The sequence below is a fragment of the Megascapheus bottae genome, chromosome 5 (genome assembly GCF_031878675.1).
Source record: "Megascapheus bottae isolate mThoBot1 chromosome 5, mThoBot2.hap1, whole genome shotgun sequence".
Classification (NCBI taxonomy): Eukaryota; Metazoa; Chordata; class Mammalia; order Rodentia; family Geomyidae; genus Megascapheus; species Megascapheus bottae.
Genome location: NC_143513.1, coordinates 72,636,056 through 72,660,159, shown reverse-complemented (window position 1 = coordinate 72,660,159; position 24,104 = coordinate 72,636,056). Strand labels below are relative to the sequence as shown.

The 24,104-nt window shown below is 41.1% G+C and overlaps 1 protein-coding gene across 2 annotated transcripts in view; it reads right to left on the bottom strand.

Annotated features, from left to right (window-relative positions):
• Nup205 (nucleoporin 205) overlaps nucleotides 1-6,375 on the bottom strand; it is a 71,048-nt gene extending 64,673 nt beyond the window's left edge. For both annotated transcript variants that reach the window (XM_090333362.1, XM_090333363.1), the window contains exons 1-2: nucleotides 6,163-6,375; nucleotides 35-177 (exon numbers count right to left, since the gene is read on the bottom strand). In XM_090333362.1, the coding sequence (XP_090189488.1) occupies nucleotides 35-177; nucleotides 6,163-6,190 (171 nt within the window). In that variant the 5' untranslated portion in view covers nucleotides 6,191-6,375. The remainder of the gene's footprint in view (nucleotides 1-34; nucleotides 178-6,162) is intronic.
• Nucleotides 6,376-24,104: the final 17,729 nt, after the last annotated feature.

Below are 24,104 nucleotides of genomic sequence, written 5' to 3'. Positions count from 1 at the left end.
GAAACAAATTAAGAAGCAAAAAGAAATTTCCTACTGGATTTCTGAATAAGGAGATGAAATCAGGTTTGTGTTTCTTCAAAATCATGTCAAGAAGATGAACAGCTTCAGGCTGTCTTCTCCACAGAGCATTTCCAATCGTCTGCCAAATGTCTTTGTAAGGACCCCACAGGCTAGCAGCTTAAAAGAAAAAAAATAAGTAAACAAAATCAGTTCCAAATAAAACACATACCTGGAAAGTAATGTAAGGTTATCATCTACAGGTTAGGCACCTTCCCTTTTTTTTTTTTTGGGGGGGGGGGGTCATGGGGTTTGAATTCAGCCTGGGCACTGTCCCTGAGCTCCTCAGCTCAAGGCTTCCGCCCTACCCCTGGGCCTGGGAGTTCTCCCTGAGTTCTACAGCTCAAGGCTAGCACCCTACCCTTGGGCCACGTCCCACTTCCCGTTTTCTAGAGGTTAACTGGAGATAAGAGTCTCAGGTCCTTTTGTGCCCAGGCTAGCTTTGAACCTTGATCCTCAGATCTCAGCCTCTTGAGTAGCTAGGATTACAAGGGTAAGACATCACACCCAGCTAGTTACCTTACTTTTTAACATAAGTTAAATACACATACCAAATTAGTATAAGAGCACAGTTTATTAGAATTCTTAAGGAACAACATAGACATGTTTTCCAATTTAATATAAAATTAAATGCAACTTAATTGGATATGGGCTGAGCCTGTTTTACCATGAGGTACATGACCTAAACATGAGAAATCATCTCTATTTGATTCCTTATGCACAAAACAGGACTATCATACATGCCTAAGGCATATAAGTTTTCTGTTTGTTTTGTTTTGGTCAGTTGTGGGGCTTGAACTCTGGGCCTGGGCTGTATCCCTGAGTTCTTCAGCTCAAGGCTACCAACCTACCCCTTGAGCCAAGTGCCACTTTTGGTTTTCTAGTGCTTAACTGGTGGCATGAGCCACCAACACCAGCTGAATATGTTTGCTTTTGTTTTGTTTGGGTTTTGTTTTTGTTTTTTTGCCAGTCCTGGGGCTTGAACTCAGGGCCTGAGTGTTGTCCTTGGGCTTTCTCAAGGCTAGTGCTGCTCTACCACCTGAGCCACAGCCCCACGTCTAGCTTTTTTCTATGTATGTGGTACCAAGGAATCGAACCCAGGTATTCGTGCATGCTAGGCAAGCACTCTACCACAAGGCCAAACTTCCGGCCCCTGCATGTGTTTTCAAATGAGAGTAGGTAATTTAAGCACATCCCTAAACTTTCCATATTTATTACAATACCCAAGGAGTTCAATACTATGTTGTCCCCTATTTCACAAATGGAGAAATTGAGGAAGAAGGGTCAAACTACTTACCTAAAGTCACACTGGATAAGCAGAACTCAAATCCAGGCAGTCTGGCATCAGCAAGTCCTAACCACTAAGTTATAGTGTTCTTGCACATAATACTTGGAAAGTGAAAATGGTTTAGATGTAGGTATGTCAGAAATATCTGCCAAGGGGCTGGCAGTTTGGCCTAATGATAGAGCGCTTGCCTAGCATGCATGAATACCTTGGTTCGATTCCTCAATATCACATATGTAGGAAAAAGCCAGAAGTGGTGCTGTGGCTCAAGTGGTAGAGCTCTACCCTTGAGAAAAACCCAAGGACAGTGCTCAGGCCCTGAGTTCAAGCACAGGACTGGCAAAAAAAAAAAAAATTATCTGCCAGTATGGTGAAAGATGAAATAAAGATTACGTTTACGCAAACTCAGGCAATTATGACTGAAATGTTGTATTTGTTTACCTAAAGTATGCATATACTATAGTGAACAGTAAGGTTGAATCATAGAGAATAAGAGAATAAGTGTTGATCTTTTAAAAGTTGAGTGATAGGGGCTGGGAGTTTGGCCTAGTGGTAGAGTGCTTACCTAGCAAGCACAAAGACCCAGGTTCGATTCCTCAGTACCATATACATAGAAAAAAGCCAGAAGTGGTGCTATGGCTCAAGTGGTAGAGCTCTAGCCCTAAGAAAGCCCAAGGACAATGCTCAGGACCTGAGTTCAAGGCCCAGGACTGGCAAAAAAAAAAAAAAAAGTTGAGCAATAGAATGCATGCTTAGCATGTATAGTCTTAAATTCAATCCCTACGAGAAGTACACAAATGGGGCCAGAAGCATAGCTAGCCTTGTGGTAGCATGCTTGCCTAGCATTCAGGAAGCTCTGGGTTCGATGCCCCAGAACGACATACACAGAAAAAGCAGGAAGTGGTTCTGTGGCTGAAGTGGCAGAGTACAAGCCTTTTGCAAAAAGTGTCCAAGGACAGTGCCCAGGCCCTGAGTTTAAGCCATAGGACTGGCAAGAAAAAAAAGTACACAAATGCTATCAGTGCAAATAAAAGGGAGCACTTGAAGCGCAGTAGTAGGGTGCTTCCCATATGCAAGGCCCTGGGTAGTTAGCTGGAGATAAGAGTCTCACGGACTCTAGTGCCCAGGCTGGCTTTGAACCTTGATGCTCAGATCTCAGCTTCCTGAGTAGTTAGGATTACAGGTGTGAGCCAGTTTGTTCAATTTAGTACATTTTTTTTAGTGACTGATTATTCTAAGTGAAAAGTTATTTTTCCAAATAACATATATATATATACATATATATATATATATGGCTCACTTTCCTTTAGAATTCCATTTTCTTTAATGTTTTCAAACACTTGCAACGTATCTTATTTATGTACTTATTCAGCAGGTAGAGGGTACTGGTGAGCAAAGAGTACATGACATCAATCACACAAGTACACACAAATGTATTATCCAATTTGTGTACATGCTTTGGAAGAGGTGCCCCAAGCAAGGCAGCATATAAGATGGCCCAGAAGGAGAAATCATGGGAGGGAAGGATTCAGGAATGATTAGGCTGCAATCTAAAAGAAAAAAATGGAAGTTAACTGAGGGACAGGAAGTAAAAACATGTTCCAGGAAGAGAAGACAGCAAGTAAGTTCCCATGGCTAGAGGGAACGTTCAAAGAATGGAAGAAGCCAAGAACAATACAAAACAGAGGTTGGGCTTTCTAGACTCTGCTCAGGACTTTAGTAAGTACCCTAAAAAACCAAGAAAGATGAAGATTTACAATACCTACCAGATTTAGCGATAAACAAGAACATGGTCATCTTACTGAGAGCTGTTTAGAAGGACAGAATCAGACTAGAATGGGTAGAGGGACAGAAATATGGAAATGAAGCAGTGAATAGTGAAAAATCTTTTGAAAGGTCTGGCTGTAAAAAGAAAGGACAGCAACTGGACCAAAGCATGTAATCAAAGGACAAGTATGGGGAAAAAAAGAAGAGAAAGAGGGCTAGGTGCATAACTCCAGTAGAAGTGTACCTGCCTAAAGTCCAAGACACTGAGTTCAAATGCTAACACCACCAAAAATTTCAAAAATAAAGTAGAGCAAGAGACAGAGAGGGGTATTAGGAAGAAAATAAATGGTAAGATTTACTTAGAAAGAACACAGGAGGAATCTAATTCAAAAGGGTGCAAGGGTTCTAGGATTCTTAGCTTGTACTTTCTCTAGGTCAGCTACAGGTTAAAGGTCAGAGAGGGTAAAAGGTCTGAAACAGTCACTACTAAAAGTGGAACAGGGTTGACCACCCTATCATAGGACTAATTACCCATATTAATGGCCTCTCACTTACAAGCCTGTTGAGTATATATTGGAGGAATGACAGCTGTCACAACACTAATGAGTCATGTAGCTAGAAACTTAATGATAAAAAAAAACTTCTACAGCTGTTTTTTTCTTTTTTACAACTCTAAGACATTTGATTTTTTGTCATTGTTATAAGAAATAATGCCATCTTAACTATTAAGTGTGCAGTAATATTAAATATATTCACATTGTTTTGCAAGACACCTTTGGACTTTCGTCTTCCAAAAGTGAAACTATATTCATTAAATAAGAACTCCCATCTCCCCCTCCTATTTCTTGCAAACTACCATTGCACTCTGTTTGCTTTTGGCTAATATATATACCATATATATATATATATATATATAAAATAAAACTATACAGTATTTGCTTATTTGATTTTGCATAATGTCCCCAAGATTCATTCATATTGTATCATACGTCAGGATTTTCTTCCTTCTTTTAGGCTGTATCTATTCCCTTGCATGTGTGTGTGCGTGTGGGCATGTGTGCATGTGTGCATGTATGCACGTGTGTGTGTGTGTGTGTGTGTTATTTCCATGTGCCAGTCCTGAACTCAGGACATAGGCACTATCACAGCGTTTTTTTGGTTTGTTTTTCGCAAGTCGTGGGGACTGAACCCAGGGTCTGAGCACTGTCTTTGGGCTTTCTCAAGGCTAGAATTCTACCACTTGAGCCACAGTACCACCTCCAGCTTTTTTGTATATATGTGGTACCAAGGAATGGAACCCGGGTCTTCAAGCATGCTAGGCAAGTACTCTTATCACTAGGCCAAATTCCCAGCCCTATCCCAGAGGTTTTTTTTGCTCAAAGAGCACTACCATTTGAGCCACAGCTCCATTTCTGGCTTTTTTGGTGGTTCACTGGACATAAGTGTCTTAAGGACTTTCTTGCCACGTTGATTTGTGATCCTATGATCTCAGCCCCCTGAGGAGACAGGATTACAAGAGACACTGGTGCTTGGCTTTACTCTTAACTCTAAATGCAAGCATACTGAGTCATTACTGTACCATGTATACTCTTTGTAGCTGTTAACTCTTTTTTTTTTTTTTTTTTTTTTTTTTGCCAGTCCTGGGCTTGAGCTCAGGGCCTGAGCACTGTCCTCGGACTTTCTCAAGGCTAGAGCTCTACCACTTGAGCCTCAGCACCACTTCCAGCTTTTTCTATACATGTGGTACCAAGGAATCGAACCCGGGTCTTCTTGCATGCTAGGCAAGCACTTTAAACTTTAACCACTAGGCCAAACTCCCGGCCAAGCTGTTAACTTTTTAAAATCTTTTCCCTCAAAGATTTAATAACTCTCAAGTTATGACAAATAAATGTACATAACAATAACACTGAAGCTTCACTTTAAATTTATACCTAGTTGGAAGAGACAGTAATATTCTGTATTATCATTTCATACTATTATGTTATATGTAATATAAAATTATTACAGCATATTGTATATTACATGTTAAAATACGTGTCATACTATATGTAATATTATATTCTAATATTATTGCCATTCTTTTATTAGCCAGTAAAATGTCACGTTGGAGGCGTGGCTCAAGTGATAGGAGTCCAGAGGAGCAAGAAAAGGAAATCCAAGTGAGAGCTCTCAAGACCGAGTTCAAGTCCCAGAGTCAGACAGACAAAAAGGTGGACAACAACCACCAGCATGATTGTTTCAAAGACATCATTTGCCACACAGATCTCCTAACAGCGCCTAAGAATTTTTAAGTGTATCTCAATCTAAGGGACTAACATACTAAGCAGGAAATTAAAGACTTCTACGCCCTGTACAGATACAGGCCTTCTGGCTTCTCTGCCTTTGCCAATCTATAGAACAAATCAGAAATATTCGTGACCACAGTGTATGAATGCTTTGGAGCTTTCTGGGGCGGGAAAGGGGAAGTGCAGAAGGTGTCGAATCCTCAGAAAGCGATCCATCCCTCAATGGCTCCCTGACTGCCTCTGCCTCGCCCAGTACCTCTACAGATCAAAGGACGGCATCCCACACACAGGAATGGGACGCGTCTGCCCGTGACACCCCCCCCCACCACCACTTCCCAGCCATCAGGTGGACAGCACCCTTGATCCGGGGTCCCCGAAGCAAGCAGGGCACCACGCACCCCGTTCCCGCCTGCAGCCTTCCCAGCTAGCTGAAAAAGATCTCGGCTTGCCGGGCCTCGCTGCGAGAGCTGACGAGGATCCTAGAGGAACCCAGGCGGCAGACACCCAAGGGAGCTGAGAGTGGGGATCCAGGAACTGCCCCGGCCGCCGCAGCCCGCCCAGCAGCCCGGCGTGGACTCCAGGCCCACTCGGAAGCCCAGCGCGCCGCGCCGCCGCGCGCCATTCAAACCGGGGAAGGGCGGGGGTCCAGGCCCAGAGCTCAGGGAAAGAGCACGGAGCAGCGATGGCGGCCTACACCCCGGAGAACTTCCCTTAGAGAACCGGTCATCGCCCTGCCCCACCGTTTCCCTTCTCCCCGGCCACACTCACCCGAATTTACCGCCAACAGCGTCGCCATCTTGGAAGTGTACTAACGGAGCTCCTCGGCCGCATGCAGGACCCAGGAAAGGAGGAGGCTGCCCACAGTGACGCCTGAACAGAAAGATTCCGCGAGGCCCAGGGTGAACAGCGCGCCCGGCCGACCCAAGGCATGGGAAGGACTCCAAAACTCCGCTCTAAGCCGCAATCGTCTATTTTCCAATAAATGAGAGCAACCGTTCAGGGATTCCAGGCCTTCTTGCTGACGTCAGCGTTCAGTGCATGCTGGGATTTGTAGTTTCCTTGCGGTGATGAATGGTTAGATAAGGTAGAAACTACTTGGGTCCAAGAAACAGTAACAGTTATGACTAGCTGTTAAAGTGAGGATAGCAAGAAAGTAGGAGAGAGGAAAAGGGGGACACTAGTGAGCAAATACAGTCATTATATTTGATGGACGTTATGTAAAAATTAAAGTGCTTAACTTGAGGGTAGAGATGGGATGGGATAAGATGAGGGAGATGCATTGTATTCATAACCTAACCTCTGGAATTGAAATCCCTTTGTGCAGCTAATAAAAATAATATTTTTAGGGCTGGGAGCATGGCCTAATGGTAGAGTGATTACCTAGCATGCATGAAGCCCTGGGTTCGATTCCTTGGTACCCCTTATACAGAAAAAGCCAGAAGTGGTGCTGTGACTCAAGTGGTAGAGCACTAGCCTTGAGAAAGCTCAAGGACAGTGCCCAGACCCCAAGTCCAAGTCCCAGGACTGAATAATAATAATAATAATAATAATAATAATAATAATAATAGACACCTACTTATGAGATGTCTTAAATCTAAATCATTGTCTTCATTTCTAATTTAACTGTATTGGTGCTACTCCCTTCTCTTGAGAAGCAGGTGTCATAATCTACATTTTCATGACATACCAATTTGCTAAGTGTAATTTGTCATAGTCAATACATAGAGCAAAAAAAATCTATACTATAAAATTTTCAGACATCTACAAAATTACAGTAAGAATCACCCAGCTTTAGCAACATGACATGTTTCTTTCCCTGGCTTCCAGCATAAATTACTTTTAAGCAAATTCCATACATTAAACTACGTAATTGTTTCCAGAAATAAGGATGAACATCCTGGTGAGGTAGCTGAGCAATTATTAACAGATCAGAACCCTACTAAGGGCTAATATAGTTCAGTGAAAGAGTAGTTGCTTAGCATATCTGATTCCCTCCCTAGCACCACAAAAGATTCTTTTACACCTGGTCTGATGGCTTGTGCCTGCCATGTGAGCTACTTGGGAAGTTGAAAATGGGAGGATAATGGTTCCACGAAAGACTGGGGGGGGGGAAAGGTCTTGAGATGCCATCTCAATAAAAGAAGCTCTGTGTGGTGGGAGACACCCATTACCCCAGCTATAGGAAGCCCCAAATAGGTAGATCACAGTCTAGGTACATACCTAGGCAGGAAGCAATTACTTTATTTGAAAAATAGTCAGTGCAAACAAAATAGGAGGCATGGCTCAGCAGTCAACTACCAGCCTAGCAAACACAAGGCATTGACTTCAGATACCTATAGTGAAGAGAAAAAAAAAAGCAGAGGGAGTTTTATATGCATTGAACTAGGAGTAGAGCTCAGAGTTAAAGATATTCTTAGTATGGTGGAAGATGAGATTCCAGAGAATTCCAGAGAGAAGAATGTTGATGGTGTGTGGTCAGTGAGGTCAAGCAATAAGATCTCTTGTTGAAGGCCAACCTGGGCTATAAAGCATGACCCTGTGTAAAAAAAAAAAAAGCAGGACTCGATTTACCTAATGTTGCGAAGACAGAGATGATTCATGCATTTGATGGAAAAATGATGGATGGAGCTGGGAATTTAGCTTAGTGGTAGAGTGCTTGCCTAGCATGCATGAAGACCTAGGTTCGATTCCTCGGTACCACATACATAGAAAAAAGCTGGAAGTGGTGCTGAGGCTCAAGTGGTAGAGCTCTAGCCTTGAGAAAGTCCAAGGACAGTGCTCAGGCCCTAAGCTCAAGCCCAGGACTGGCAAAAAAAAGAAAATGATGGATGGAGAGAGAGAGAGAGAGGGGGAGAGAGAGAGAGAGAGAGAGAGAGAGAGAGAGAGAGAGAGAGAGAGAGAGAGAGAGAGAGAGAGAGAGATCTGCATTATCTCAATCCCTACAAGTTTAGTGGGAAGATATTACAGCTATTTATGTCAGAGATGACTTATGTCCCTTACAACCTCATTTTATTTACTGTACAAAATTCCACTGCAGATGGGAAGAAATAAGACTAAGTTCTTTTGATTATTAAAACTCAAAATCTTGCTGGATGCTGGTGGCTCACACCTATAATCCTAGCTACTTAAGAGGCTGAGGTCTGAGTATTGTAGTTCAATGCATAGTTCTTGCATAGGCAAGAAGTCCTAGACTTTCTGGTGATGCATACTCATCATTCTAGCTGCATTAGGAGCTATAGAGAGGGTCATAGTTCAGGTCAGCCAGGAAAAAAAGTAAAACCTTAACTCAAAAATGACCAGAGCAAGCTGGGAACGGTGGCTCACACCTGTAATCCTAGCTACTCAGGAGGCTGAAATCTGAGGATTATGGTTCAAAGCCAGCCCAAGCACTAAGAAGTCCATGAGACTCTTATCTCCTATTAACTACCAGAAAACTAGAAGTGGAACTGTGGCTCGAGGGGTAGGGTGGTAGCCTGAACTAAAGAGCTCAGGGACAGTGTCCAGGCCCAGAGTTCAAGTCCCACGACCGACAACCCCCCCCCATAAAAAGAAAACCAGAGCAATCGTTTCGTGGTAGAACAACTGAAATAATAAAGCCCTGTGCGCAAACCCAAGAAGAAGAGGAGGGAAGGAATGTGGAGAGGATAAGGGAAGAAGAGGGAAAAGAAAGAAAACAGAAAACAAGAAAAGAGGAAGTAGCAGCATCAGGAGTGTGGAGTTGTCTTAGCACAATTGTAGAGCAATTCCAAATCAAGCAAAATGAAAAAGAGAAAAGTGCATAAAACCAAGGTCAAGTAATCCAACATACCTTTGGTGAAACACAAAAACCAATAATGATTTTTTTAAGTTAAGGCAGGAACCAAGTTATTGCATATAGAGACAAATGCCAAATGATAATGTAAGCAGTTTTAAAGAGTGAAAGAATGGGCCGGGAGTTTGGCCTAGTGGTTAAAGTGCTTGCCTAGCATGCACGAAGACCCGGGTTCGATTCCTTGGTACCACATACATAGAAAAAAAAAAAGCCAGAAGTGGTGCTGAGGCTCAAGTGGTAGAGCTCTAGCCTTGAGAAAGTCCAAGGACAGTGCTCAGGCCCTGAGCTCAAGCCCAGGACTAGCAAAAAAAAAAAAAAGAGTGAAGGAAGGGAGAGAATGCAAAGCAAAAAGGATGTTTCACAAAGTTTAGCATGAAAGGCAGAATGCTGAGCAGGGACATGACAGGAAATGGCATTTAAAGATTTTTTTTCTCTGCACAACTATTACAAACCTCTCTACACACTCTTTAAGCCCACACACTTCCCTCTCACAGATCATTTGCTTTCTATGAAGGAACTCTCTTACTTCCAACAACTCCCCCTCACCAACATTACACTTATTAGCATTCTCTCTGCACTACACAGTCCTCACTCCTTTGCAATTGGAATATCATCATCCATCATCCATCCTGAAATTGGTCTCAGTACGGCAATTGGAAAATTCCTGGTTTTATCAGAAAATATGTCCTCTGTGGATTATGGTGTATCCTTACTCCTTTTCTTTCTATCTTTCTACTTCCCTTTATGTTTCCAATGCAGACTTCTATTTATCTTCCTATTAAATGTAATGCTTCCCTTGTGGTCATCACCAAGTGCATTCTGTTTCCTCTCATAAATCTCATGGCTTCTCTCTACAGCTTGTTTGCTGATAAATTATATAGTTGTACCTCTAGTCTGATCTTCTCACCTAAGCCTCATATTTGTTTAGCCAACTGCCCATGAATTATCTCTATAGATTATCACACAGATATCTCAAAATCAACTGTCTAAAACTTTAAAAACCACTTTTCTTTCCAAATTCTGCCACTGAGACAGAACAAGAGCACCTTCTTTTCCCTGGGTCACGGGGGGCAGGAAGTAAGCACTATTTTTTGTTAACATTGTCATTAGAATTGTTAGTTCTGTGGTAAGGATTCATTTAGTCTTTCTTATAAATTCCTTTTTAAAGCCTTCTATGAGTTGGGTGCTCTTGGTTCACACATATAATCCTAGCTACTTAGCAGGCTGAGATCTGAGGATCAGTGTTGGAAGCCAGCCGGGCAGAAAAGTATATGAGAGTCTTATTCCCACTAAACTATGCAAAAAAATCCAGAAATGAAGCTGTGGCTCAAGTAGTATAGTGTTAGCCTTGGGCAAAAGAAGCTCAGAGACAGAGCCTAGGCCTTGAGTTTAAGCCCCCACCACCACCACTAGTGCGCATGCACGTGGTAAACACACACACACACACACACACACACACACACACACACACACACACCTTCCTGTTAAAACTGCTGAAGACCAGACTAAAAATTTCAAGATCAAGCTATTGACGGGCCTTTCCCTTATGTCTGGCAGCCATTCATGGGGAACCAGCAGCCAAGAATCCCTTTACTAGCAAACATATGTACTCTTCACATGACAACCCTGATGTTTTGGGCATTTATAATCACTTTGAAGATACTCCAAGGGCTGCAGAAAATCTATTCAACCACTACTGAAGATATGCTCCAGTCATAACCACTCCAGACAGTGTGTACTGGCCTCAAAAATCAGCACTCTAAAAAGATGAGTCTTGCTGAACTCTAGGTACCTCTCAGCTATTTATACCCATGCAAATGGGGAGGACTTTTTTCTGATGGCCTATAGAAAAGCCTGTGATTGGTACATATCAAAATCCTTCATTCCCACAAAGGGATGTGCTCCAATAGGTCCATACCTTGTGTTGCAACATTTGGACCATTAAAAAACTTCTCTCCAAGGTTGGGAGTTTGACCTAGTGGTAAGAGTGTTTGCCTAGCATGCATGACGACCACCCTGGTTCGATTCCTTTATACCATATACATAGAAAAAGCCGGAAATGGTGCTGTGGCTCAAGTGGTAGAGCTCCAGCCTTGACAAAAGCCCAAGGACAATGCTCAGGCTCCAAGTTCAAGCCATGGAACTGACCCCCCCCCCAAAAAAAGGCTTCTGTCCAGTGTTTTTATTCTTTGCCTACTTTTGCTTTTTCTCTATATTAGTAGAGTAGGTAAGCTGGTAACAGGAAGAGAAGGCAGCAGACCTGGCAAAGGCGGTAGCATTCATGAAGATAGTCCCAGGAGCAGTGGTAGCAGTAACAGCAATAGTGGTAAGAGGAAAGCTGATGAATTTCAGAGTGACCAAGGATAAAAATGGTAAGAACCATAGGCGAGGAAATAACAAGGGATGATAAAAGTATATGGACGATAAGAAGAGAGGGCAGACAGCCAAAATTTGAGAGGAGTGAGGAGGAGAGAGAGAAGTGGGGGGGAGGGAGATTCAGATAGTAACGCACCGAGAAATAAGTGTCCAACTTGAGCACTCAGAGCCATAATCTCTGGCTTCTAATGCCTGGAGTAATTGGTCTGTCTCCTAGAGGCTATACTAGTAAGCTTACGGGTTTTCTAGTGAAGCCCCTTAGCTAAGGGAACCCAAGAATCTAAGACATGCAACATTAAAATCGATTCCTCATCTACTCACAATCTCTATTCAATTAAATAAAAGGACCATAGCCAGCTAATTGTTAATACCACCTGTATGTAGGAAGTCATTCTTCCTTTAGTTCTAACTCTTATTCATTCTACCTCATGACGATTACTGGAACCCTTTTTTTCTTCTCCCTACCTATGCCAAGTTTACTTTGCAGTACTCATATTCTGAATATTTTGCAATAGCGTACAAAATTATTCTTCCTGATTTCCATCATCCCTCTCTCATGTATTTCTAAAGTGATTTTCAAACTTGCAAAGCAGGTCATGTTTGTGTCTTAATCAAAACTTTTCAATGATATTCTATCCCCTAAGAGTGTCACTTGAAAACTTCTTAGTGAGGCACTCATGACACTTTCAGGCCTAGTTCAGCTGCTTTTTCAACCACCCCTTCTATTCTCTTCCTCAAGTACCTTTTAACCATTCTGAACCATTTGTCATCCTCCTGATTGGACATGTTTTCCCTTTTTCTCTTTTTCTTTTTCTTTTTCTTTTTGCCAGTCCCGGGGCTTGAACTCAGGGCCTGAGCACAGTCCTTGAGCGTTTTGCTCAAGGCTAGAGCTCTAACAGTTGAGCCACAGCACCACTTCGGCTGTTTTTTCCTATGTATATGGTACTGAGAAATCGAACCCATGTCTTCATGCATGCTAGGCAAGCTCTCTTACCAGTAGGCCAAACTCCTGGCCCTTGGACATGTTTTCTTGCACTATATACCAATGCTTTTGTACTTGTTCTTCTATCTTCCTGAAATGTTCTTCCTCATTCCTTCTTTTCTTCCTTCCTTTTTTCCTCCCTCCCTTCCTCCCGTCTTTCCTATTTTTCTTCCTGTGTTCCTTCCTTCATTCTTTCTCTACTTTCTCCTTCCTTCTCCAGGATGGAAAAGTAAACTTATACTAAGGATATGCTCTGCAAAGAAAATTCCCTCAAAGACTTAAACTTTTGAGTTTAATCCTACACAATGTCTTTTAGAAAATAAAGGTGTACTTCCAAGAACATTTTATGAAAACATTATTAATCTGATGAGAACAAAGCTATTATCATCAAAGAAACTATAGACCCATATTCCTCATGACTACAGATGCCAAAAAAACATCCTTATTGGAATCACTACTAAAAATAACAAGTAGGGCACCAGTGGCTCATGGCTGTAATCCTAGCTACTCAGTAGGCTGAGATCAGAGGATTACGGTTTGAAGCCAGTCCTGGTATAATAGTCTATAGAGTCTTGTTTCCAACAAACTACTCAGAAAAAAAAAAAACAAAAAACCAAAACAACAACAACAACAAAAAAAAAAAACAAACCCAGAAGTGGTAGATTGCTAGCCTTGAGCACAAAGAGGCTCAGAAATAGCTCCCAGACCCTGAATTCAAGCCCCAGGAACAGATTTAAAAAAAAAAAAAAAACAAGCAAACAACAACAACAACAAAAAAAACCCAAGTAATATGTCACAACCAAAACAGACCTTAAAAATTCAATTTTAGCAGCTTCTTTTCTTTTTAATCAAGAGACCTAAGTGGGGCCTAACATACTAATTCAATTTTATAAGGACAGTAAATGACAAAGAGCTTTTTACTTAGGGATATTACTAAGTAAAATCTTAGAAGTAGCTGGTCCAAGCATTCTATGGATATTGTGACTGTTGTGAGTCTAGTTCTTCAGCTCTGCTTTTCCTAGAAGGAAAGGTCCTGCTAGTACTCTTGGGGTTTTTTATTCTTGGGGTGTGTGTGTGTGTGTGTGTGTGTGTGTGTGTGTGTGTGTGTCTGTGTGTGTGTGTGTGTGTTGCTGCATGTGGTAGAAAAGTACTCCAAAGCTGGGCGCCAGTGGCTCATGCCTCTAATCCTAGCTACTCAGGAGGCTGAGATCTGATGATCATTGTTCAAAGCCAGTCTGGACACAAAAAACGCTGATACTAATCTCCAAATGGTAGAGTACTAGCCTTGAGCTAAAGAGCTCAAAGACAATGCCCAGGCCCAAAGTTTAAGCCCCATTAATGATAGGAAGGAAGAAAGGAAGGAAGGAAGGAAGGAAGGAAGGAAGGAAGGAAGGAAGGAAGGAAGGAAGGAAGGAAGAAAGGGCAGGGAAAAGTATTCCAACATTGAGCTACTTTTTGTTTTCAGAATAAATTCATCCATTAAACTATATGGCCACTATTTAAGTTGACAGTTTATAAATGGTTGCACTATTAGTTTCACTCCTATTATTTGGCAAATTCATTGTTTAATAGCTCACTCTTGGTGGGTCATGGGACTTGAACTAGGCCTGGGTACTGTCCCCGAGCTCTTCAGCTCAAGGCTACCGCCCTACCCTTGAGCCAAGCCCCACTTCCTGTTTTCTAGAGGTTAATTGGAGATAAGAGTCTCAGGTCCTCTTGTGCCCAGGCTGGCTTTGAACCTTGATCCTCAGATCTCAGCCTCTTGAGTAGCTAGGGTTACAGGCATGAGCCACCACACCCGGCTCTCTTGAAAACATCTGAGAGCAGGGAGGGATCTTCTTCCTTTCACCTTTGATCTTCAGCTATAAATATAAGTATGTGGCTCAATAAACTGTTCAGTGACTGAACCTGGGAATATCAAATAACAAACTTCCCATTTCCCAATTCTATGACTTTTTGAAGTCTTGATCACAATTTAACAATGTGTTCTCTTATAGTATTTTTAGTAGTTTGAGTAGAGTAAGAACATGGAGATGGGAAAAGTACAACAACAACCACTACGAGCCCAAGACCTGGGTTCAGATATGGAAAGTGGTATTACCCAGCATTATATGAAACAACATTTCTTCTTAGAGTCAATCAAAAAAACAGTTGTTGAAAAGTGACAACCCAGTCAGGCATGAATGCATGTAACTATCATCCTAGCTCTTAGTCACAGAGGCAGAGGTCAGAGAATTGCCTGTTCTGGGCCAACCTGAACTATATAGTGAGACCCTGTTTCAACAACCCCAAACAAATAAACAAAACAAAAATCCACACAGTAAATAAGTAAATAAAATGCAACAATAAGGGCAGTAAAAATAATGACCTAAATCTGAGTTTCCTTAACAACAAACCATCTTGATTTTGCTGTTGTTGTTATTCCAAGGCCTTCTACATACTCTGCCACTGAGCCATGACCTCCATCTCTAATCTTGGTTTTTTTGTTTTTTTTTTTTAACCTCTGGGTAACAGCATTGTCTCCCCCCAATTTGTTTATGTGGAGGTGACCAAATGGAGCAGTGAGAAGCAGTCACGTGTTTGCTGTGCAAATGGAAAGTTTGTTTTAATAGGGAATGGATCATTTTCAGAGGGAAAGCTCACTTCTAGAGTTCTGCTGACCACCTCAATGAGCTGGCTGAGGTCATTCAGCTGTACTTGCAGGAAAGTCATGAGTACAGGAGGGATAGTTGGCAGTCCTGGGCTCTTGAGTGTTACAGACATTTGGATGGGACTGATAGGCTCGGAGGCTAATGGCTCCAATATCTGAAAACTGAGAACTTTATGGTTCCAGACTTTAGAAACCAGAGACTTAAAATTCTGGGTGGGGCCAGGAACATGGCCTAGTGGTAGAATGTGTTTGCCTAGAATGCACAAAGCCCTGGGTTCAATTCCTCCGTACCACATACATAGAAAAAGCCAGAAGTGGTGCTGTGGCTCACGTGGTAAAGCACTAACCTTGAGAAAGCCCAAGGACAGTATCCAGGTCCTGAGTTCAAGCCCCAGGACTGGCAAAAACAAAACAAAAACAAAAACAAACCTCTGGGTGCACAAGTTAGAAGCTTATTGCTCTAAGACTTGATTGCCCATAGCCTAACACATGGTAGCTAATACAATCCTTGGCCTAAACACCATGGTCTGAAAATACCCACCATGGTATGAGAGCTGGGAGTGGCAACTCATCCCTATAATCCCAGGTACTTACTTGGAAGGCAGAGATAGGATGATCACAGACTGAGGACAGCCTAAACCAAAGAAATAAGGAAAAAATATATTAACAAAACCCTATCACAAAGAACAAGCTGGGAATGTGGTTTCAGCTTTGTGCAGGGCATAGGAAGAAGTTTCGTTGGACTAGTCTCTATCTATAAAATAACTAGGGCAAAAAGAGCTCGGTATTTGATAGAGCATTTGCCTTGTTAGCCCAAAACTCTTGAGTTCATAATCCCAATACCTTAAAAGATAAATATATGTGAACATCTTGGTACTCCCCATTGATATTACTAAATTGTTTCACAGATTTTTTTTTTGAGACAGGGGCTCATTACGTATCTCAGGCTGGCCTTGATGATTCATGATTCTCTTGTATCAGCCTTCCAAGTACTGAGATTACAGATATGCAGCATTACCACGCCAAGCTTAAGACTCTTTCGATTTACCTTGCAGCTAAAGAACACACTGATTCTTCAACCTTCACCAATGCCAAATACAACATTTTTCAATTAAATGTCATTTGGGAATATCTTTTAATATTATTATCTCTGGCTAAGAGTATAGCTTAGGTATAAAGTACTTGCATAGCATGCATGAGGCCTGAGATCCATCAAACAATGGAAGGGCAGAGTGAGTGAAGGAGGAAGGAAATGATAATGTCTCATTTCAACTTGTGCTTTTGGTTACTGGTGAACTTTTTAAATTTGTTCAAATACAATTACTCTCCCTACCCTACATTTTAAAACAAAATTCAAGAAAATATAGTACCTTAAAAGGGATATAGTAATTTTCTAATATAAACTTTTTATTATAAAGTCTCCAAAAAAATGAAGCCAAAAGGGACTACATTTAATACTGACAGAATAACTTGAGTCAAAACTGTGCTGGAAGTTCTATTCCTCAGTACCACATACACAGAAAAAGGCCGAAGTGGCGCTGTGGCTCAAGTGGCAGAGCACTAGCCTTGAGCAAAAAGTGTCCAAAGACATTGCCCTTGGCCCTGAGTTCAAGCCAAAGAACTGGCAAAAAAAAAAACCAACCAAACAAACAAAAAAACCAAAACACCAGAATGTGAGTGCCATATTTATTTACCATATTGACTTTGGAATTAGTAGTACAAAAAAGAGTCACCGGGTCATGATCTCAAGAGACCAGGGCTAATAAAATATTTCTATAAATTTTGCTTTATTATTTGTTACGATTTAACCTGTGACTTAGATTAAAGACAATTATTTAATGAAGCGCAGTATATTCCAGACAGAAGTACATCTCTGACAACAGTTTAGAAATACCCAGACTTTTCCTTGGTGGCATTTTGTAATTCTTAGTGTGTTGCATTTTTCTAGTAACAAAGACCCTAGCCTGCAGCCAGAGCTATTCACCCCCTCAAAATTCTCTGAACAAAATTGCCTGGATCCTGATCTCTATTTTTAACCTCCTTGAAAGTCTTTGAATAAATCACTTCATCTGAGTGTGGGAAATGTGCCTTGAGCTCTGCATAGTTTCAGTTATATTATTCTATTGAGGTAAATTCAATTCAACAAGCATTTATTGAAATCTCCCACCAATGGGGGCGGGGGGGAAGAGGTCCAGTGGAAGTCACACATAGCCACCGGAGGCCAGATATATGTTTTAGAGAATGTAAAGATACAATCTCTATGTGACGTGGTTGCACATAAAGCACACAGGAAGCCAAATAACAGGAAGGATCTTGCTAGGTGTTAGGAGCTCATGTTTATAATCCTATTTATTCAGGAAGCTGAGACCTTGAGGATCTCTCTTCAAAGTTAGTCTGGTCAGAAAAGTCCAAGAGATTGCATCTTCAATTAATCAATAAGATGCTGATGGAAGGTGAAAAGCTCATAGTGCAGGACTGAATGGAAGAAAGAAGGGCTATTTTCAGAAAGTAAAAGGTAGAAGGACAGAGAAAGCCAGACACAGTGGCTCATACCTGTAATCCTAACTACTCAGGAGGCTGAGATCTGAGGATCAAGGTTCAAAGCCAGCCAGCGCACTAAAATCCCTGAGACTCTTATCTCCAATTAACCACTAGAAAACTGGAAGTGCCCCTGTGGCTCAGGGGGTAGGACGGTAGCCTTGAGCTTAATGAGCTCAGGGACAGTGCCCAGGCCCAGAGTTCAAGCCCCATGGTGGGGGGTGAGGGGGCGGTGGAGGTGGTGGGGGAGGAGAACAGAGAAAAGAAAGAAAATGCTATATAAAAAAAAATCCCATGTCTTCATATCTACAAACCTTTCTTAGTCATTAAAACTCTAGCTAGGCTCCCTAGAGTACTAGAAAAAGATAAGGAATACAGCTTTGTAGCAGATGGCTGAGGATTCATTGGGCAAGTATAGCCCATAGACGTGCTCAGCTATACAGAAAACTGGTTCAAATACTGTAACAGGTAAATGCATGTGGCTCAATTTCTAAATGAGTGAATTTTTATGGGATACAACTTCTTTCCTCCATGTATCACTTTGTTTTCCTTCATAATATCTCAATAAATGAGGAAATGTTATGCTTCCATTCTACAGGTGAGAAAAGTGTAGATTAGACAAGTCAAGACAAAATGACACAGCTATAAAGCTGACTAACCTAAATTGTCTGTGGTAAATCCAGTGTTCTTGATGGAAGAAAAAGAGCCTACAAATTATTCAAAATGTCAGCATTATCTGTACATGTAATCACTCCAGCTTCTAGAATTTTTCATACTTCAAAAAAAATCCCTAAAAGCTGGATTAATAAAAAGGAGGGGAAATATTTAGTTATATTATTGATTTAAACAAAAGATACATGAAATTATAATAGTTTAGGGCTGGGGATGCAGTTTTGTGGTAGTGTTTGCCTACATGCATAAGGCCATGGATTCAATCCCCATTACTTCCAACTTGCCTAAAAGAAACTCAAATTTATAATGCTCTATCTCATGAACAGGTAGGTAGCATCTTCAGCAAAGAGGAACTAGGCAAAACCAGCTACATCAATATTCTACCACATGTGCTTATTGTATAATAATACCTAATACCATTTGCTTAGTACTTCCCCTATTCTAGCTATTATTTGGGTTTAGGTGTGAAAACCCATCTAAACCTCACTATTCTCCAAGAAGCAGATGTAATTATAACTTCCATTTTATGGCCAAGGAAATCTGAGGTACACAGAGGTGAAGCAAGTTGCTCAAGGTGACAGAAGCATTGAATGATGGAACTATTATGTTCCCAAGCAGACATAGCTTCCCAGGCCCACTTAACCGTATACAGTGTTGCCTTTTCTAGGGCTTGCCAAGGTTCTCCCAAGAACAAACAGACCTCCCTACGACCTACATTTAGGAGGATCCTCCACACTGTGTTCTCATAACTCTTTTCACATTCTCTGTCAAACCACTCCTCCCATTTTATGTAATAGTATCTTGAATAACTTTTTTCCTTAAAGTGATGGAGGTAAATTCTGTGCAGTCTCATCTGCCACTGTATCCCAAGTAACTGACTCAATCCCTGAACCATAGTAATCACTCAGTATTTTCTTATTAAACCAATGAATAAATCAATCTACTAAGTCAGGCCCAGTGGTATATGCTTGCAGTCCCAGTATTAGGAAGGATGGATCACTTGAACTCAGGAGTTTGAAGCAACACAGACATTGCCTCAAAAACAAAACAACAACAATAGCAAAAATGGAATCTAACACACATGTCTATCAGTTTACTATGTGCTTGGCATTGTTAAAGGAACAAATGTTAATGCCATGATTTTAATTGTTTGTTTTAATTTTTTGTTGCCAGTCCTGGGGCTTGAACTCAGGACCTGGGTACTGTCCTTGAGCTTCCTCAAGGCTAATACACATAAGCCACAGCACACTTCTGGATTTTTCTGAATATGGACTCAAACCCAAGGCTTCGTGCATGCTAAGCAATCCATCAATCACTAGGCCATACTTCTGGCCCATATCATAATTTTAAAAGACAAACTTTTTTTTTTGTCTATAGGAGGAATCAACAGATGAAAGGAGGGCAAACATGACACAGGTGAATATTATAGAATATATGTGTATGTATATGAATAACAGAATAATAAAGCCATTAAAAGCTCTTTAAAAGAAGGAGGAGGAGGGAAAAGGGGTAAGAAAAAGTAATATGGGAAAGTAAATTTGAGCAAGGTACATTGTGTCACAATTCATGCTAAATAAGTACAAAACTAATGAATGAATGAATGAATGGACGAAGGGAAAGAAGAAATTAAAAAAATATTAGTGTGTACCATGTAATCTGTATTATTATTCTGAGCTTGCTGTTTTGTAGGCTTTTATGGGCCAGTGAGTGTTCCTAGCAGCCTCTTGATAGTTCCTTTTTGGCTCAGGCTAGTTATTTTTCACTGACCTTCCCCAATGGAAAGCTGAGGAACATTACAATTGCAACTTGACTGAATGAAAGACCACATATTTCTGTCTCACTTGCTTTGCTTTTTATTTAGTCTCTCTGAATGTCTCAAGATGGAAATTGTTGTCTAAAGCTTTGGAAAAGAGCTGCAGGAGCATTGCTGGATGCCTGTGGAATGCTAATGGAGGGAAAAGGTCTACAAGTAATATTTAATTCTCAAACTTACAGCATTATTTTGTGGAATTTGAGAAGATTCCCAAGTACACTGGGGAAAGTATTTAAGCAAAAGCATAGATACTTAAAATATTTGAATACAAACTTCCGTTGTGACATTGTATAATTTTTTGCTTATTTTTGAGTTCCTCATATGCAAAGTCTCAAGTTTGCGTCCCAGATCTGCAAAATAAAGTAAAATAAATAAATGTTGTTTCTTAAAGAGTATAGGATATCTACTAGAAGGATGAGTGGGAAAAAATTTATAAGCAGATATGCCTGAATATATAAGGATTTTGGTTTTTCAAGTTTGAAATATTTTTGTTTAGTTTTGCTTTTGAGGCAGGATCTCAACTATGTTGCACAAGCTAAGCCTGAAACTTGCTATGTAGATAAGGTTCATCTCAAACTTGTGATCTCTCTCCCATCCACTGTGTCGGCCTCCTGGGAGAGAATTACAGGTAGTAACATCGTTCCTAACTGAATTCTTCTGTCTTTTTCTACTGGTATGTCAAGAACTCAGAATGAGAAAATTGCCCAGAACTGTGCTGTCAAGGATAGAGCAAGGCTTATCATTCTTTGGCTATATTTTCCTCATCAGCACTGATCATGGGGCCCTGTGGTGCTCAGTAAATATCTGTTGAGCAAGTTAATGACATAGCATGGGGAGTTACAGGATTTCATGCCTAGAAACAAAATTGTATTTATTTATTTACTTACTTACTTATTTTGCCAGTCCTGGGGCTTAAACTCATGGCCTGGGCACTATCCTTGAATAATTTTTTTTTGTCAGTGGTGGGACTTGAACCTTGGGCTTGGCACTGTCCCTGAGTTCTTCAGCTCAAGGCTAGTGTTCTACCACTTGAGCCACAGTGCCACTTCCAGACTTTAGTGCCTAGGCTGGCCTTGAACCTCAGTCTTCAGAACTCAGCCTCCTGAGTAGCTAAGATTACAGGTGTAAGCCAACAGCACCTGGATAAATTCCATTTTTTTTTTGCCAGTCATGGGGCTTGAACTCAGGTTCTGAGCACTGTCTTTGGACTTTTCTCAAGGCTAGTGCTTTACCACTTGAGCCACAGCACCACTTCCAGCTTTTTTTTTATGTATTTGGTACTGAGGAATTGAACCCCGCTCTGTGCATGCTAGGCCAGCAGTAGGCCAAACTCCCGGCCTAAATTCCATGTCTTTAATCCATAGATTTCCCTTAGTAGAAATAATTTATTTTATGAAGGTACCGTATTAAACATGTACTAAAAAAGATGTCTCCATCCCACAATGTCCTTTTGGCTTCAAAGTTCCTCCCTAGAGACTCAAGTTTCTTGTGTATAACAATAAGTTTCTTCTGGGGATACTTCATGTATAGACAGTTTTTTTCACATATGTACCATACACACACTCTGCTCTCCAGCCTCTTTCCTCTATCTGAATATGAGGGATATAACATCTAAATAAACCTACATCATTCTTTTAAATGTCTGTAAAGAATGGTTATACAGCAGAGCACTGGTGGCTCAAACCTGTAATCCTAGCTACTCAAGAGACTGAGAATTGAGGATAGTGATTCAGTCAGTCCAGGCAGAAAAGTCTGTGACTCATCCAATATCCTTCTAATAAATTTATTTTCTACTCATGTTTGTTGGAACCCATTATTGATTTTTGTATTTGAGCACCCTATTAACATAGCAAGAAGGAGGGTCAATCAAGTAACCTCAGCTAGAGTCAACCTCTGAGTAAAATATGCACAAGAATAAAGACCTTCAGAACTGCTGGGTGCTAGTGGCTCATGCCTGTAATCCAGGCTGATATTTGAGGATTGCAGTTCAAAGCCAGCCTGGGCATTAAAGTCCATGAGACTCTTATCTCCAATAAACCACCAGAAAACAGGGAGTGGTGCTATGGCTCAAGTGGTAGAGCACTAGCCTTAAGCTGAAGAGCTCAGGGACAGTGCTCAGACCCAGAGTTCAATCCCTATGATGGACAAACAAAAATCTCTAGAACTGGGGTGTGCTACCTTTAACATGCCAAATCCTAGATATGTGAGAAGCAGAGCTCAACAGAATCATAGTTCAAGATCAGCCTGGGAAAAAGGATACCATGACTCCAACTCAGTCAAGAACCTGACATTCCAGCTTTAGTGGAAAACATAAATAGGAAGCCTGAGTTCCATGCTGACTGAGGGAAAAATAAGAGACCCTATTTCAAAAATAAGTAGAATAAATAGGATCTAAAGGTAGATCACATGGTCAAGTGCCTATATATCAGGTGGGCAGCCCTGGGTTCAACTCTACTACAAGCAAAAAACAAACAACAAAAACAAAAACCATGGGAAAGTTAAGGCATGCTTCTTAGTGACTGTAGCAGAGAGAATGTTGAACCTATAAGCCTTTGCACGTACTCTATTTGAAAAGGACCTTATTTACTTTCCTTACCATCTTATTTTCAATGACACATGACACACTATACATCTCCAAAAAATGAAGACTGAAAGAATCATGTAAGTTGGACATATTTTTGCTCAAGGTTAGTGCTCTACCACTTGAGCCACGGCACCACTTTTTTTTTTGCCAGTCCTGGGCTTGAGCTCAGGGCCTGAGGACTGTCCTTGGATTTTTTTCAAGGCTAGAACTCTACCACTTGAGCCTCAGCACCATTTCTGGCTTTTTCTAAGTATGTGGTACCAAGGAATCGAACCCGGGTCATTGTGCATGCTAGGCAAGCATTCTACCACTAGGCCAAACTCCCGGCCCCCACTTTTGGCTTTTTCTGTGCATGTGGTATCAAGGAATCAAACTCATAGCTTTGTGCACACTGCACTCTACCACTAGGCTATACTCCTGGCCTACCACAGATAATTTTTGCCACACAACACACATTCATATCATTTAACAGCAATGTCACGATTACTAAAGTCTGATGAAAATAAGGAAAGTTGAGGGAATGTATAAGGATGTTGCAAGAAATGTCTTACTGGGCACTGGTGACTCATGTCTATAATCCTTTCTACTAAGGATGATGAGATCTGAGAATCAAAGTTAAAAGTCAGCCCAGACAGAAAAGTCGATCTGACACTTATTTCCACTTATCCTGTAGAGGTGTAGGTCAAGTGGTAAAGCACTGGCTTTGAGTGAAAAAAATCTAAATGAGAGCAGGAGGTCCTGATTTCAAGCCCCAGTACCAACACACACACACACACACACACACACGCACGCACGCACCCACGCACGCACGCACGTCAAAGGAAGTTCTTCAAGTAGAAGTATAATACTTAGAAGACATTTATACTTACCTAAACAAGTAAGAGATCAAAAGGTAACATGATAATTAGGAAAATGTTTCTCATTTTAAGGAGATAATTGATATCTAGTATAAAATAGTAGCTGCAATAAAGTGAAATATGCTTTTGATCTCTGTGCAGTTTCCTGTTATTCAACTCCTAAAATTGTCAGAACCTTCAAAGTGACAAATGTCTTTTGTATACTAATTAGATTTTTTAATGGGTGAAGCTCCAAGATAGTTTGAGATGCAAGCTGATTACCAGAAAGACCAGTCACAAAGACTGAAACTTTCAATACTCTGGAAATGGGAGGGAAGAAAGACTGAAGATTAAACTGATCACCAAAGGCCAATGATTTAATCAATCACAGCTATGCCAATGAAGCCTTGAAAACCCTAAAAGTATGAGACCATCCAGTCAGGGCAAC